General features: G+C 38.5%; 1 protein-coding gene across 1 annotated transcript in view; it reads right to left on the bottom strand.

The window, feature by feature from the left end:
- UBE2Q2 (ubiquitin conjugating enzyme E2 Q2) overlaps positions 1-16004 on the bottom strand; it is a 141020-nt gene that overhangs the window by 8879 nt on the left and 116137 nt on the right. The window contains exons 10-11 of the mRNA XM_007951848.2: positions 10728-10776; positions 6483-6578 (exon numbers count right to left, since the gene is read on the bottom strand). Coding sequence (XP_007950039.1) covers positions 6483-6578; positions 10728-10776 — 145 coding nt within the window. The remainder of the gene's footprint in view (positions 1-6482; positions 6579-10727; positions 10777-16004) is intronic.

Raw genomic sequence — 16004 nt, 5'->3', positions numbered from 1 at the left:
GCTAAAGAATAATGTAGAATCTGCAAAACACTGCAGAACATGGATGAACTTGGAAGACATTATGCTGAGTGAAATAAGTCAATCACAAAAGGACAAATATCGTATTAGTCCGTTATTTTAAAGGTAAGGAAAGGTTTATCTATAGAAGGAAATTTTCCTTGTTGATTACCAGGGGTGGGAGGGGAGGGGAGGGGAGGTAAGGGGATAGATAGAGATAAGTATTGATTTGGGTGAAGAGAAGGGCAATGTACCAAATGTGAGTGACCAATATGGCAGCATTGAGGATGTGAAAAACATAGAGAGGTACATGGAAGATACAGACAACAAATATGAACCCTTTTGCACATACAGTACTGCATTGTTAGTGAAGGCAAACATGGGTATATGGGTGGATAGATGGGTGGATGGGCTAAACGATTAGATATGTCTATGAAATGGGGAGAGTATCCAAGAACATATATAGGGTTGGCAGACAATGGTCCTATAAGTTTATGTGAATGATCAGAATTCCCAGGTGTATAGTAGAGCTGACAAGGGGCAAGGTTGTGGTCACTGCTTAGTCACAGCCAGCTACCCAAATGGACCAAGCAGTTGAACCTGCGCACTTGGGACCACAGTCGCAGGGGACATCAAGCTCAATTGGCATAACATACTATACAAAACACTGTTCCACCTCCTACTTTGGCAAGCTGCCATCTAGATGCAATAATGGGTCTCTCTCCTTGTCCAGAGCAAAGAAGAATGAAGAAAACCAAAATTCATGGAAACAATTAGTCCTAGTGACTGGTACACCATCCGATCTGCAGCCTATACAACTATGAGACCAGGAGAATTAAAATGTGCCCAGCTACCACCATCATCCACATGGAAGGGGATCTATGTAGGAGACCCTTGATAGAGAGGGAGAACAATGTGGAACAAAACTCAAAACCATTTGGAGGAGAAAAAAAAAAAAAAAGCTGGGACCAGGTTTGCTGGTCTGATAGAGCCTGGTGGAACCACTGAGACTATGGCGCCTAGCTGCCCTTCAGGTCTGGAATTGAACCCACACCTGTGGTTTCCAGCCAAACAAAATACAGGCATATGAGCTGAATGTTTACCTCAAGTAGATACACTCCTTGGAGCAAACAATCATGGGAGAAAGAAGGGCAGCTTATGCACAGGGAGACAGTTCAGGGGGCAGGAGTATATGGAGGGATGGGCAGTGGGAAGAGGTAACTATGGGGAGGAAGTGGGAGGGGAGCTGTTGCATTGTGGTAAACTGTGGTCAATGACATGAGATAAAGTATATGTGACCTGCTGTATGCAAAGTGAATTTGCGCTGTAAATCTTCACCCAAATCACAATAAAATTAAAAAAAATTTAAAAAAGCATCAACTCTTCTTCAGTCTTCCTTATTCATTGTACAGCTTTCACATGCATACTAGGCAACTGAAAATACCATAGCTTGGGTTAGGTGCATCTTAGTCTTCAAAGAGACATTTTTGCTCTTCAGCACTTGAAAGAGGTCTTTTGCAGCTTATTTGCCCAGGGCAATACGTCGTCTGATGTCTTGACTGCTGCTTCCCTTGGTGTTGATTATAGAACCAAATAATATGAAATCTTTGACATCAATTTTTTCTCCATTTATTGTGATGCTGCTTATTGTTCCGGTTGTGAGAATTTTCATTTTATTTATGTTGAGGTGTAATCCATACTGAAGACTGTAGTCTTTAACTTTCATCAGTAAATACTTCAAGTCATCTTTACTTTCAGCAAGCAAGACTGGGTCATCTGGATATTGCACATTGTTATGAGTCTTCCTCCAATCCTGATGCCTCATTCTTCTTCATATAGTCCAGCTTTTTGGATTATCTGCTCAGCATAAAAAATGAGTAAGTATGAGGAAAGGATACAACCTGACACACACACTTCCTGGTTTTAAACCATGCAGTACCCCCTTGTTCTGTCTGAATGACAGCCTCCTGGTCTGTGTACAGGTTCCTCATGAGTACAATTAAGTATTCTGGAATTCCCATTCTTCTCAGTGTTATATCTATAATTTTTTATGATCCACACAGTTGAATACTTTTGCATAGTAAATAAAACACAAGTAAACATCTTTCTGGTATTCTCTGCTTTCAACCCAAGATCTATCTTGATATCCCTCATTCCACGTCCTCTTCTGAATACAGGCAGCAGTTCTGGCAGTTCGCTGTCAATAATATACTGCTGCAACCATTTTTTAATTATCTTCAGCAAAATTTTACTTGCTATGATATTAATGATATTGTTTGATAACTTCCACGTTCTGTGGGATCACCTTTCTTTGGAATGGGTACAAATATACATCTCTTCCAGTCAGTTGGCCAGGTAGCTATCTTCCAAATTTCTTGGCATAGACAAGTACCTACAGCACAGCGTCTGTCTACTGAAATATCTCAATGGGTTTTCCGACAATTCTTCAAGCCTTGTGTTGCGCCAGTTCCTTCAGTGCAGCTTCGACTTCTTCCTTCAATACCAATGGTTCTTGATCACATGCCACCTCCTGAAATGGATAAACATTGACCAAAATTCTTTTTGGTACAGTGACTCTTTGTATTCCTTCCACCTTCTTTTGATATTTCCTGCATTATTCAACATTTTCCCATTGAATTTTTCAATATTGCCAACTTAAGGCTTGATTTTTTTTCTTCTTTTAGCTTGAGAAATGCCAACTGTGTTCTTCCCTTTCGGTTTTCTAACTCCAGGTCTTTGCACATTTCATTATAATAACTGAATCTTTCTTCTTGAGCTGCTCTTTGAAATCTGTTCAGCTTGTCATTTCTTCCCTTTGCTTTAGCTACTCTACATTCAAGAGCAAGTTTCAAAGTCTCTTCTGACATCCATTTTGGTCTTTTCTTCCTTCTCAAATGACCGTTTGCTTTCTTCATGGATGATGATGTCCTTGATACCATCCCACAATTCATCTCATTTTTGGTCACTGGTTTTCAGTGCGTCAAAATCTATTCTTCAGATGGTCTCTAAATTCAGGTGGGATATAACAAAGTCATATTTTGGCTCTCGTGGATTTGTTTTAATTGTCTTCAGCTTCACTTGAACTTGCACATGAGCAACTGATGGTCTATTCCACAGTCAGCTCCTGGCCTTGTTTTGGTTGACCACATTGAGCTTCTCCATCACCTCTTACCACTGATATAGTCACTCTGATTCCTTTGTATTCCATCTGGTGGGGTCCACAGGTATAGCCACCATTTATGTTGTTGAAAAAAGGTATTTGCAGTGAGTAAGTCATTGGCCTTACAAAATTCTATCATGCATTATTTCTAGCACCAAGGTCATATTTTCCAACTACCGGTGATTCTTCTTTGTTCTCAACTTTCACATTCTAATCACCGGTAATAATCAATACACCTTGATTGCATGTTTCGTCAATTTCAGACTGCTTAAGGTGGTAAAAATTTTCTATTTCCTTGTCTTTGGCTTTGGTAGTTGGTGTATAAATTTGAATAATAGTAGTAGTAACTAGTCTTCCTTGGAGGTATATGGATATTATCCTATCACTGACCGCACTGTATCTCAGACAGATCGTGAAACATTCTTGATGATGATGAATGCCACGCCATTTCTCCTCTTCAATTTGTTGTTCCCCACATAGATCATAGATCTATGTAGATCATAGGATTGTCTGCTACAAAATGGCTAAAACAAGTCCATTACAGCTCACTAGTGCCTAGCTGTCGATCTTTATGCACTCCATTTCATTTCTGACAACTTCCAATTTTCCCACACTTACATACATTCCATGTTCTGATTATTAATGGATGTTTGCAACTGTTTTCTCTCATTTTGAGTCATGCCACATCAGCAAATGAAGTCTCTAAAGCTTGACTGCATCCACATCATTAAAGTCAACTCTATTCTGAGAAGGCATCGCTTCCCTAGTCCTATTTTGAGCCCCTTCTGACCTGAGAGGCTCATCGTCTGGCCTATATCAGATAATGTTTCAGGGCTATTTATAAATTTTTCCAGTAATCTGAGACAGTGTTTCATTGCTATTTATAAGGTTTTCACTGACCAATTCTTTGAGAAGTGGATGGCCCCAGTCTTAGTCTGGTAGCTCCACTAAAACCTGTTCACCATGGGTGACCCTGCTAGTATTTGAAATGCCACTGTCATAGCCTCCATCCAGCCTCACATCAACATGCAAGCCACCAAAGTATGGTGACAAACTGACAGATGATTGGTGAAACATGATACATGAAATGAAAAATTCAAAATTATGATGAGATTCGATATCAAATTATACATATAAATGTGAAGAGGAAAATACTTAAAAACCACTCATACACTAAAATATTACTAGTATTTCTAGATAATCAAATTACAGATGATCTATTTCGTTTTCTCCATTTTCAATCTAATCAAAAAATTTCATAGTGTAAGCATAAATTCTGTCATTAGAAAAATAAAGTTTTGATGTTATAGTACATAATTATTTTATTGTCACATTTTAAAAGGCTAAAAAATTATTTAAAATGCTGGTTAAATACAACGCTCACTAATTAATTTCTGACTTTTACACAATATGGCATTTTACTCCAGTATAAAGAAAAACATGCTAAATAACTGAAAGTAAAAACTGGTTATTTTATAGTATTAATCCAAATAAATGCTTTTTTTAAAAAAAAAAATACATTTTCTAGTTTTTTATTTCCTCTGTGAACTAAAATTCTAAACGATTCATAATTTGAGAACAATGTGCATAGAAATACATAGTTAGATTTAATACTGTATGAACAGACATTCAAGACAACATTCAAAAGAATTTTAGAAACATCCAGATTTCTTGAAAAACTGGGATAATTTTCAATAAACAACTACTATTCTAAAACACACCAACTTCAGAGTACTTCCTTGCTGCATTTAAGTGTTCACTTATAGACAACTACAATTACTCATAGAAAGATGTTTCTGAGATAATACGTGAAGAAAGAACAGAACTCAGTTAAAAGCAGGACCAAAAGTCAGACTGATTCCAATCTTCACGCTGCCACCTCTAACCATAGACGAGTTACCTAAAACCTGTGTGTTTCAGTTTCCTCATCTATAAAATGAGAACAATAATAGTGCCTACCTTTTAGGTTATTAAAAGGATATTAGGGTATTAAGAGTGTGGAAAAGTAATTTAGACTAGAGTCTATCAGATCAGTGCTGACTAGGAACTAACTATTACAACATGATCTCAATTTTGGGGAACTTCAAAGTACACATGATTTTCTACCTCTTAGGACAGACATATCAGTAATAAATCTAAAATTATATTTAATAAGTACCAAAAACATTAAAAAAAAGTTATCAAAATAACTGATTAGCAATGGATAGTTCTCATTTTCTTGAGCTTCTGTATTTCTTACAGATCACTTTTGTAATTAGAGGTTTTATTCTTTTAAGAAAACCAACCAGATGAAAATGAAATAAATTGTTTCAAAAATAATTATGTCAATAACAAAGATGAACTCTTTTGCATATTACAGTACTGCATTGTCAGGGATGGCAAGCATTGACCTATGGACAGACAGGTAAGTAGACAGGCTGAGTGATCAGGTATGTCTAGGCAGAGGGGAGTATGCCTATGATCATGTATAGGGTTGGCAAACGATGTTTCTAAAAGTGTATTTGTATGTTCTATAAGAATTTCCAAGTATAGAGTGGAGCTGACAAGGGACAAGGTTTTGGTGACTTCTTGGTCACAGCCAGCTACCCAGAGGACCATGGCTACTGGGACAGCAAGCTCAATTGGCATAATAAACTACATAAAAACATTGTTCCACATCCTACTTTGAAGTAGCAACTGGGATCTTAAAAGCTTCCAAGCAGCCATCTAGATGCCACAATGGGTCTCTCCTTGTCCAGAGCAAAGAAGAATGAAGAAAACCAAAGATACATGGAAACAGTTAGTCCAAGGGACTGGCAGATCATGCGATCCTCATCCTACAAGACTATGAGACCAGAAGAACTAGATGGTGCCTGGCTATCACTTTTAGCCACTTGGAGTGGAGTCAGTGCAGGAGATCTTAGATAAAGTAGGAGAACAATGTGGAACAGAACTCAAAATCATAAAAAGAAAAAAACCAGGTTTGCTGGTCTGACAGAGCCAGGTGAGACCTCTGAGACTACAGGCCCTAGGCCCTTCAGGTTTAGAACGGAATTCACTCCTAGAGTTTCCTGCCAAATAATAGACAGGCATATGGGCTGAACATTTACATCAGGAATATACAATAATTGCAGCAGGGAAGAAGTGGGAAGAGAGCTGTTACACTGTGAGGAATCGCAGTCAATGGCATGAGATAAAATATGTATGAAAAATGAATTTGCTTTGTAATCTTTCACCGAAATCACAATAGAAATTTTAAAACAAATAAGCAAAAAATTATGTGAAGACAAGAAGAAGTTCATAAGGCAATGTCTTAAGGTTAATGTGAAATTCTTTATAAAATTACCTTATTTGCTCCAAACTGCACCCTGGCTTTTCCTTTGACTAAGGTGGCATTGATTTGCATGATGACAGATTCTATTGAGTAGGCACTGCTCCAGCCCTATGGGAAGAAGAAAATGTTTCTCTAGAACACTGTGGTATTCCTGATTCCCACTTATGAAAGCTTAATAAATGGCATATCAACTTAGCAAGAGCAAATTAACATTAAGATGACTGTGTTGTTATTGTTAGGTGCCGTCGCGTCATCTCCAACTCATAGTGATCCTGTGCACAGCAGAACGAAACACTGCCCAGTCCTATATGCCAGCCTCACAATCCTTGCTATTCCTGAGCCCATCGCTGTAGTTACTGTGCCTATCCATCTTGTTGAGGGTCTTCCTCTTCTTCACTGATCCTCCATTTGACCAAGCATGATATCCTTCTCCAGGGAATGGTTCCTTCTAACAACATGGCCAAAGTAGGTGAGACAAAGTCTGGCCATTCTCGCATCCAAGGAGCATTGTGGCTGTACTTCCTCCAGGACAGATCTGTTAGTATATTTAGCAGACCCATAGTACTCTTAGCATTCTCCACCAACATCACAACTCAAAAGTATCAACTCTTCTTCAGTCTTCCTTATTCATTGTCCAGCTCTCAAATGTATAAGAGGCTACTGAAAATAACATGGCTTGGATTATGCCACCTTAGTCTTCAAGGAGACATCTTTGCTCTTCTCATCACTTGAAAGAGGTCCTTTGCAGCAGATTTGCCCGATGCAACACGTCATCTAATGTCTTGACTACTGCTTCCATTGGTGTTGATTGTGGAGCTAAGTAATATGAAATCCCTGACAACCTCAATCTTTTCTCCATACACTGTGAAGCTGTTTATTAGACCAGTTGTGATGATGTTTTCTTTATATTGAGGTGTAATCCATACTGCCAACTGTAGTCTTTAATCTTCATCAATAAGTGCTTCAAGTCATTCTCACTTTCAGCAACCAAGTTGTGTCATCTGCGTATCACAGGTTGTTAATGAGTCTTCCTCCAATCCTGATGCCACATTCTTCTTCCTATAAGCCAGCTTCTCAGATTATTTGCCCAGCATACAAGTTGAGTAAGTATTGGGAAAGGATATAACCTTGATGCATTCCCTTCTTGATTTTGAACCAACCAGTAGCCCCATGCTCTGTTTGAACAACAGACTCCTGATCTATGTACAGCTTCCTCATGAGTAGAATCAAGTGTTCCAGAATTCCCATTCTTCTCAATGTTATCCACAATTTATTAGGATCCACACAACTGAATGCATTTGCATGGTCAATAAAACATAAGTAAACATTTTTCTGGTATTTATTGCTTTCAGCTAAGATTCATCTGACATCAGCAATAATAGCCCTTGTTCCATATCCTCTTCTGAATCCAGCTTGCATTTCTGGAAGCTCTCTGTCAATATACTGCTGCAACCATTTTTGAATTATCTTCAGTAAGATTTTACTTGCATGTGATATTAATGGTATTGTTCAATAATTTCCACATTCTGTGAGATCACCTTTCTTTGGAATGGATACAAATATGGATCTCTTCCAGTCAGTTGGCCAGGTAGCTATCTTCCAAATCTCTTGGCATAACCAAGTGAATGCCTCCAGTGGGGCATCTGTTTGTTGAAACATCTTACTGGTATTCCGTCAATTCCTGGAGCCTTTTTCTTTGCCAATTCTTTCAGTGCAGCTTCAACTTCTCCCTTCAGTACCACTGGTTCTTGATCATATGCCACCTCCTGAAATGAATGAACACGACCAATTATTTTTGGTACAGTGACTGTGTATTCCTTCCATCTTCTTTTGATGTTTCCTGCATCATTCAATATTTTGCCCATAGAATCATTCAATACTGCAACTCAAGGCTTAAATTTCTTCCTCAGTTCTTTCAGCTTGAGAAATGTTGAGCATTTTCTTCCCTTTAGGTTTTCTAATGCCAGGTCTTTGTACATTTCCTTATAGTAATTGGCTTTGTCTGCCCAAACTGCTCTTTGAAATCTTCTGTTCAGCTCTTTTATCTTGTCATTTCTTTCATTTGCTTTAGCTACTCTCCACTCAAGGGCAAGTTTCAGAGTCTCTTCTGACACCCATTTTGGTCTCTTCTTCCTTTCTCATCTTTTTTAATGACCTTTTGCTTTCATCATGGACGATGTTCTTGATGTTATACCACAATTCCTCTAGTTTTCAGTCACTAGTGTTCAATGCATCAAATCTGTTCTTTTAATTGGCTTCTAAATTCAGGAGGGATATTATCAAGGTCATAGTTTGGTTCTCATGGACTTATTTTAACTGTCTTCAACTACAACTTGAACATGCATATGAGCAGTTGATGGTCTGTTCCACAATCAGCTCCTGGCCTTGTTTTGGCCAAAGATACTGAATTTCTCCATTGCCTCTTGCCATAGATGTAGTCAATCTGATTCCTGCGTATTTCATCTGGTGAAGTCCACGTGTATGTTGTTGTTGTTTGCCATCGAGTCGGCCCTGACTCATAGTGACCCCTCCTTGGGTTTCCGAGGCAGTATCACTACGGAAGTAGGATTGCCCAACCTTCCTTCCGAGGAGTGGCTGGTGGGTTTGAACCGCCAGCCTTCTGGTTAGCAGTCAAGTGCCTTAGCCACTATGCTACCAGAGCTCCACATGTATAGTCATCACTTATGTTGTTGAAAAAAGGTATTTGTAATGAATAAGTCATCGGTCTTGCAAAATTCTATCATGCGATTTTCAGCATTCTTTCTATCACACCAAGGCCATATTTTCCAATACTAGTAACTCCTCTTTGTTTCCAGCTTTTGGATTCCAGTCACCAGTGATAATTAACACATCTTGATTGCATGTTCTATCAATTTCAGACTGCAGAAGTTGGTAGAAATCTTCAATATCCTCATCTTTGGCTTTGGTGGCTGGAGCGTAAATTTGGGTAATAGTAGTATTAACTGGTCTTCCTTGTAGATATATGGATATTAGCCTAGCACTGACAGCGTTGTACTACAGGACAGACCTTGAAACATCTTTGCGATGATGAATGCCACACAATTCCTCTTCAATTTGTCATTCCTGGCATAGTAGATCATATGACTGTCTGATTCAAAATAGCCAAAACCAGTCCATTTAAGCTCACTAATGCCTAGGATATCGATCTTTGTATGCTCCATTTCATTTTTGACAACTTCAAATTTTCATAGATTCATACTTCGTACAGTCCATTATAAATGGATGCTCCAATTATTAATGGATGTTTGAATCAGTTTCTGTACATTTTGAGTCGTACCACATCAGCCAATGGAGGTCCCAAAAGCTTTACTCTATCCTTATCATTAAGGTTGTCTCTACTTTGAGGAGTCAGCTCATCCCCAGCCAAATTTTGAGTGCCTTCCAACCTGATGGGCTCATCTTCTGGCACTGTTGGACAATGTTTCAGGGCTGTTCATAATGTTTTCCAGTAACACATCAGACAGTGTTTCACTGCTATTCACAAGGTTTTCATTGGCCATTCTTTGAGAAATGGATGGCCTCTTCCTTCTTCGAAATCTATCTAAACCCAGAAGCACCACTGAAACCTCTCCAACATAGGTAACCCTGCTGGCATTTTAAAACACGGTGGCATAGCCTCCAGCCTTCCAGCAACACGTAAGCGACCGCAGGACAACAAACTGACAGACAAGTTCATCTCCCTTAGTTGTTCCTAACCCCTCTGCACCAGGCTCCGGCCTTAATGTAGAGCCTCACCCATAAGAAAAGGAGCCTCCAAGCCCTGGGCCCACCTACCTTGGGCCCCAACCTTAATATAGAGCCACACATAAGCAAAAAGCAACCTCCAAGCCCTGGGCCTGCCTACCTCAGACCCCTGCCTTAATACAGAGCCACACCCAAGCGAAAAGCAGCCTCCATACCCCGGGCATGCCTACCTCAGGCCCCAGCCTTAATATACACTGTAGTTAAGAGGAAAAAGGAAAATCTGCCACATTTCCCACCTCCCCACTCTCCCCCCAAAAAAACTTGCAAATGTTACTCTAATGAATATCCTAGCATAGATTAAGAACCAAATACAATGTCATTTTTTCTGGTTTACTTTGGATAGCTTTTTCTGTTTTAAAAATGACTGCTATTAAAAAATATATTTTTTTGAAGTAGGTGCTATTTTATAACAGCTTTTCCACTCAGCATCTAATCACATAATAAAAACACTCTATTGAGGTTGAAAAATTAGTACTTTAAGAAAATAGTCACCTGTTTTGTGAGAAGTTCCATACACAAGGCGCCTCCACCCAAAACATACCTTAAGAAGAAGAGAAGAAATCACAGAAAATTCTTTATCTCAGTACTCCTTATTTAAAGAACCATTACTAAGAAAACCCACTGCCATCAAGTCAATGCCAATTGATAGCAACCCTACAGGACAAAGTGGAATTGCACAGTAGGGTTTCCAAGGCTGTAAATCTTTATAGAAGCAGACTATCTCATCTTTCTTCCACGGCTCTTCTTTATCCTGCAGAGGGGCTGATGGATTTGAACTGTCAGTGTGCATAAAAGTAAAGATCAGAAAGTAACATGCAAAACTGAATACAGTTATTAGGATTACAGATATGAGTGATTAAAAAATTCTAATGTTGTTGTTTTAATACAGTCTCAAAATAAAACTGATTCAGTAATGGTTTTAGTAACAGAATATATCAGAAGTCAGAAACTAAGAACTTAACCCTAAATATTCGTGAGAACGGAGCCTGGAGAATCAGTTTACTTATAGCATTCAAATATTTTGTGCATCTGAAAAGTTTTCTACCATCATGTTATACAGTCGAAAGTTTTCCTGTGACAATAGCACTGAATTTACCCTATCCATAAAATGAACATATGCATGGCCTCTGACAGTTTAAATTGTGTTTGTCTATTCTATTATGAGCCTCAATGGTTCTGACCATGGAACCCCTCTCTGGGAATCCTCACTTCATTCTAGGTCCTAGAAGTGTCCTCTGAGCTAAAACCAACTTCTAGAGATTTCTCAGAACTCCCTTTAGGAAATCATTATTTAGATCCAAATTCTTCAACTTTTTAATCCTTTTTCAAAGAACTTCAATTCCTTTTCGAATGTTATTTTAAACCTCAAAATCATAAATATCATGCCAAAAGAGAATGACAATTTTAAAAGGAACATCAAGTAATCTTGAAAATGCATAAGCTTAAACCACTACTTAGGTCAATGTAAACACTGACTCCACCAACTGTTTTTTTCCTCTAGGGCTTTGCCTACCTGAGATTCCTTTTTCCTCCTTACCCTTTAAAACAGTATATTTTCTGAAGAATGCAAATCTTCCATACTTGCCAAACAAATGTTTCCTCTTATTGACTAAACCAAATTACTTTTCAGAGAAATAAAAAACCTCAAAAATTCTACTGTAGACAATTATCAATAATGATAAAGTGTATAGTGAAATTATTTAATACGTGGATGAGGAAGAAGTACTCTTCAATTCCCTCACTGTAGAGAATTCAAGAAGTGTTTATTCTACTTGCTTGTTCCAAACTCTGAGGCCTTCCAAAGCAATAATTTAACAGGAAGGTAAGAAAATCAAAAGTGTTCAATGAAACTTTATTTGCAAAGCATTGCTGAAGGAAATTAAAGACGACTTAAATAAATGTAAAGCTGAGCCTGGTAAGATGGTGGAACAGGCAGACAAACTACACAGACCATCCTCAACAAAGAAAAGAGGAACCGATTAACACAGACACAGAAGATAATCCTGGAGCCCTGAGCTTTGAAAGGACTGCTACAGAAGTAGACTAAACTATCAGAAGAACCTGCATGAAAACACCCGAAAAGGAGACATATGGTGTTGCAGACTGTCAGTGATCGTGACGGCACGGACAGCTTGGATATTGCCAAGTGGTGTTAGGACCTAAGAATTAACCTAAAAATTAGCCCTGCTAGTCAGAGGCTACACAAAGAACTGCACTGGTGGCTGATGAACAAAAGGGAACACAGCGAAGAGGGAGATGGGCTGAGCTGTAGACTATGGCTACACGAAAGGTGCAGCCATTTTGAATATTTAAAAGCGGTTTGACCATTTCAGATATTTAAACTGACAGCATTTTCTCAGATTCCAGGGACCTAAGAATAGACTCCAATTGCCAGGGACTGCAAGGACACACTGAAGACTTGAAAGGTATACTATTCCCCTTGTTACTCTTATGCCCCACATGCTCTTGGTGAACAGAGGCACGGCTATCCCTCACTCTTACCCACCTTCTGAGCCAGTGGAAATTCTATCCCAGTCTGTATGCTCTGACAGAACCTGGGTGCCCTGCCCCGCCCAGATATTTTGTCTTTTCTTTTTTTTCAGTTTGTTTGTGTCCATTTTTAAATCATAATAATTAAGTGTGTGTGTGTGTGTGTGTGTACACACAAACATACAGTTCTTTTATACTATTATTCTTTACTCTTCCCTTCCCAGGTTCTAGTTTTTGAATTTTTCTCTTCCCTTTTCCTGGTTCCCATTTTTCTCTTTCCTGTGGTTCTCCCCATTCCTTATTTTTCTTTTCATATTTTTCCCATTTTCTTCTTCATTATTCTCCTACTCTACCTCTTTTCTCTTATTTCCCCCTCCCCAGATTGCAGGTTCCCCCCACCTTTTTCTATTCATATTTCTTTTGGCTTTCTAAAGTATTTGTTTAAATATCTTCTCTCATTTATTAACTTTTCTTTTTTCTTTTTCTCTTTTTGGTGATTGTTCCTGTGTGTTTATATAGTTTGTGGTTTTTGTCCTCTTGCTTTTATTTATTTATTTTTTTTTTATGGTTTTTGGATTGTTGTTTTTGTCTGAGTGGGAGACAGCAACCATGCCTGTATGATCCAATGACACCTGCACCTCCTGCAGCTCCATTTACTGAATGAGTGCCAACATGTTCTTCTGCACCAACTGGTCAATGATACATGATTACCATTAAAGGCCTGGCACACCCTTAACTGCTCTTCAAAAACAGTTAACAGAGATGTGGCAGTCACTCTCATTCTCTATTACACCCCCGAGGAGACAAGTGGTGAGTGGGTTAAGTACTGTCAACTAGAGAATAGAAGACGACAGTGCCCTGCTTACTCAGATACATCAAAAAAGAAAAATAAAACCAAAATGACAATCTTGGGCATATTACTGCAGCATACAATCACCAGATAAATATAAATATAACAAAGTCACAATGCCTCGGAGACAACAGACCATCACAGTCCACACAAATAAAATAAAGCAACAGAAACAAGAGATTAGGATACAGACCAAGAACACATCCCTGAGGAAGCAGCAGCATTGGGACTCCCTGATAAGGAAATCAAAAAGATTATATTTAGGAACCTTCAACAAATTCAGAGACAGATCAAAGAAAACACTGACAAAATTAGGGAAAACATACACAAAACCCTAGAACAATTTGGAAGAAAACAGGAGAACAAAATGACAAAATAAATGAAAAATAAGAATTGATACAAAATCTACAAACAGAAATCCAGAATACTAATATTAAGTTTTCAGAAGTGGTTAACACATTGAAAGGGCAAAAGAGTAGAATCGAATCAATGGAAGACAGAATTAATGAGACTGAAGACAAAGACCTGAATACATCTTTGGAAAGAGATCAATCAGAAAAAAGATCAAAACAAAATGAAGAAAGCCTAAGGTTCATATGGAATACCATAAAATAATAATAATAATAATAACCTATGTGTAATTGGAATTCCAGAACAGGAAGAGAAAAACAAAATCTAAGAAATTTCTCAAGATTTGTTAGAAAATAACTTCCCTGACGTGATGAAAGATGAGAATATAGCCAGTCAGGAAGTCCGATGAACCCGAACAGGATTGTTGTTATTGTTGTTATGTGCCGTCGAGTTGGCCCCGACTCATAGCGACCCCTCCTTGGGTTTCCAAGGCAGTATCACTACAAAAGTAGATTGCCCAACCTTCCTTCTGAGGATTAGCTGGTGGATTTGAACCGCCAGCCTTCTGGTTAGCAGTCAAGTGCCTTAGGCACTATGCTACCAGAGCTCCTGCATTTAGTATAGTCCGTTCTGTTTTTGCAAGTCTCTTGACTTCCTTACCATTTAGAAGTTCTGTAACTGCACAGTATTTTCCCTCTTTTGGTTTGTTTTGTCCTCATTTGCCAATTGATGCTTTATAATTGATTGAATAAGAAGACACGACCATAATATACCCACGGACCCAATGAAAGAGCCCCAAAATGCATAAATCAGAAACCAGACTTTAAAAGAATTGAAAAGACAAACAAATGACTCCACAGACATAGTAGGAGACTTTAATACACCACTTTCAATGAAAGACTGAACAACTGGAAAGAAACTCAACAAAGATGCAGAAGAGCTAAACAATACAGTCCACCAACTTGACCTTATAATAGCTACAGAGCACTTCACCCAACAACAGCTTAATATATATTCTTTTCCAGTGCACATGGAACATTCTCCAGGTAAGACCATATGTTAGGCTTTAAAGCATGCCTTAATAAATTAAAAAAAAAACAGCGAAATACTGCAAATTATCTTCTCAGATCACAATGGTATAAAATTAGAAATCAACAATGGGAAGATGAATAGAAAAAGTGCAAACACATAGAAACTGAACACCACCCACCTTAAGAATGAATGACTGGGTAATAGAAGAAATAAAAAATGAAATTTAAAAATACCTTGAATCAAACAAGAATGACGACACAACATACCAAAATCTTTGGGACACAGTAAAAGGTGTGATCAGAGGCCAATTTAAATTTAGCAATACATACACACATTAAAAAAGAAGAGCCAAAATCAAAACCTTAAACCAACATCTCTAACAATTAGAAAAAGAACAGCAAGAAAAGGCTACAGTCAGAAGAAAAAACAAAACACAACCTCACTCCCTCCGATCAGCTCCTACTCAAAGCAACCCCTCCTTGGGTTTCCAAGGCAGTAAGTATCACTATGGAAGTAGATTGCCCAATCTTCCTTCCAAGGAGTGGCTGGTGTGTTTGAACCACCAGCCTTCTAGTGAGCAGTCAAATGCCTTAGGCACTACATCACCTTCAAGCAGAAATAAATGAAACAGAAAGACAATAGAAGAAAAACAGCAAGACTAGAAGTTGGTTTTATGAAAAGATTAATAAAATTGTCAAACCACTGGCAAATTTAACAAAGGAAAAGAGGGAGAGAATAGAAATAACACAAATAAGAAACAAATTGGGTGGCAACACAACAGAACCAAGTGAAATTAAGAAAGATAGTATCAGAATTGCGACCCCAAGCACACCAGAACGAAACACTGCCCAATCCCGTGCCAGCCCCACAATCCCTGCTATACTTGAGCCCATCATTGCAGCCACCATACCATGTCAATCCATCTCGTTGAAGGCCTCCCCCTCTTTCGCCGACCCTCCACGCTACCAAGCATGACATACTTCTCCAGGGAATGGTCCCTTCTTACAACATGACCAAAATAGGTGAGACGAAGTCTGGCCATTCTT

Source organism: Orycteropus afer, unplaced genomic scaffold, assembly GCF_000298275.1.
Source record: "Orycteropus afer afer isolate SDZICR_OR568_19922 unplaced genomic scaffold, OryAfe1.0 scaffold00313, whole genome shotgun sequence".
Classification (NCBI taxonomy): domain Eukaryota; kingdom Metazoa; phylum Chordata; class Mammalia; order Tubulidentata; family Orycteropodidae; genus Orycteropus; species Orycteropus afer.
Note: the sequence above shows the minus strand (reverse complement) of the source record. Positions and strands in the feature narration are given on the sequence as shown.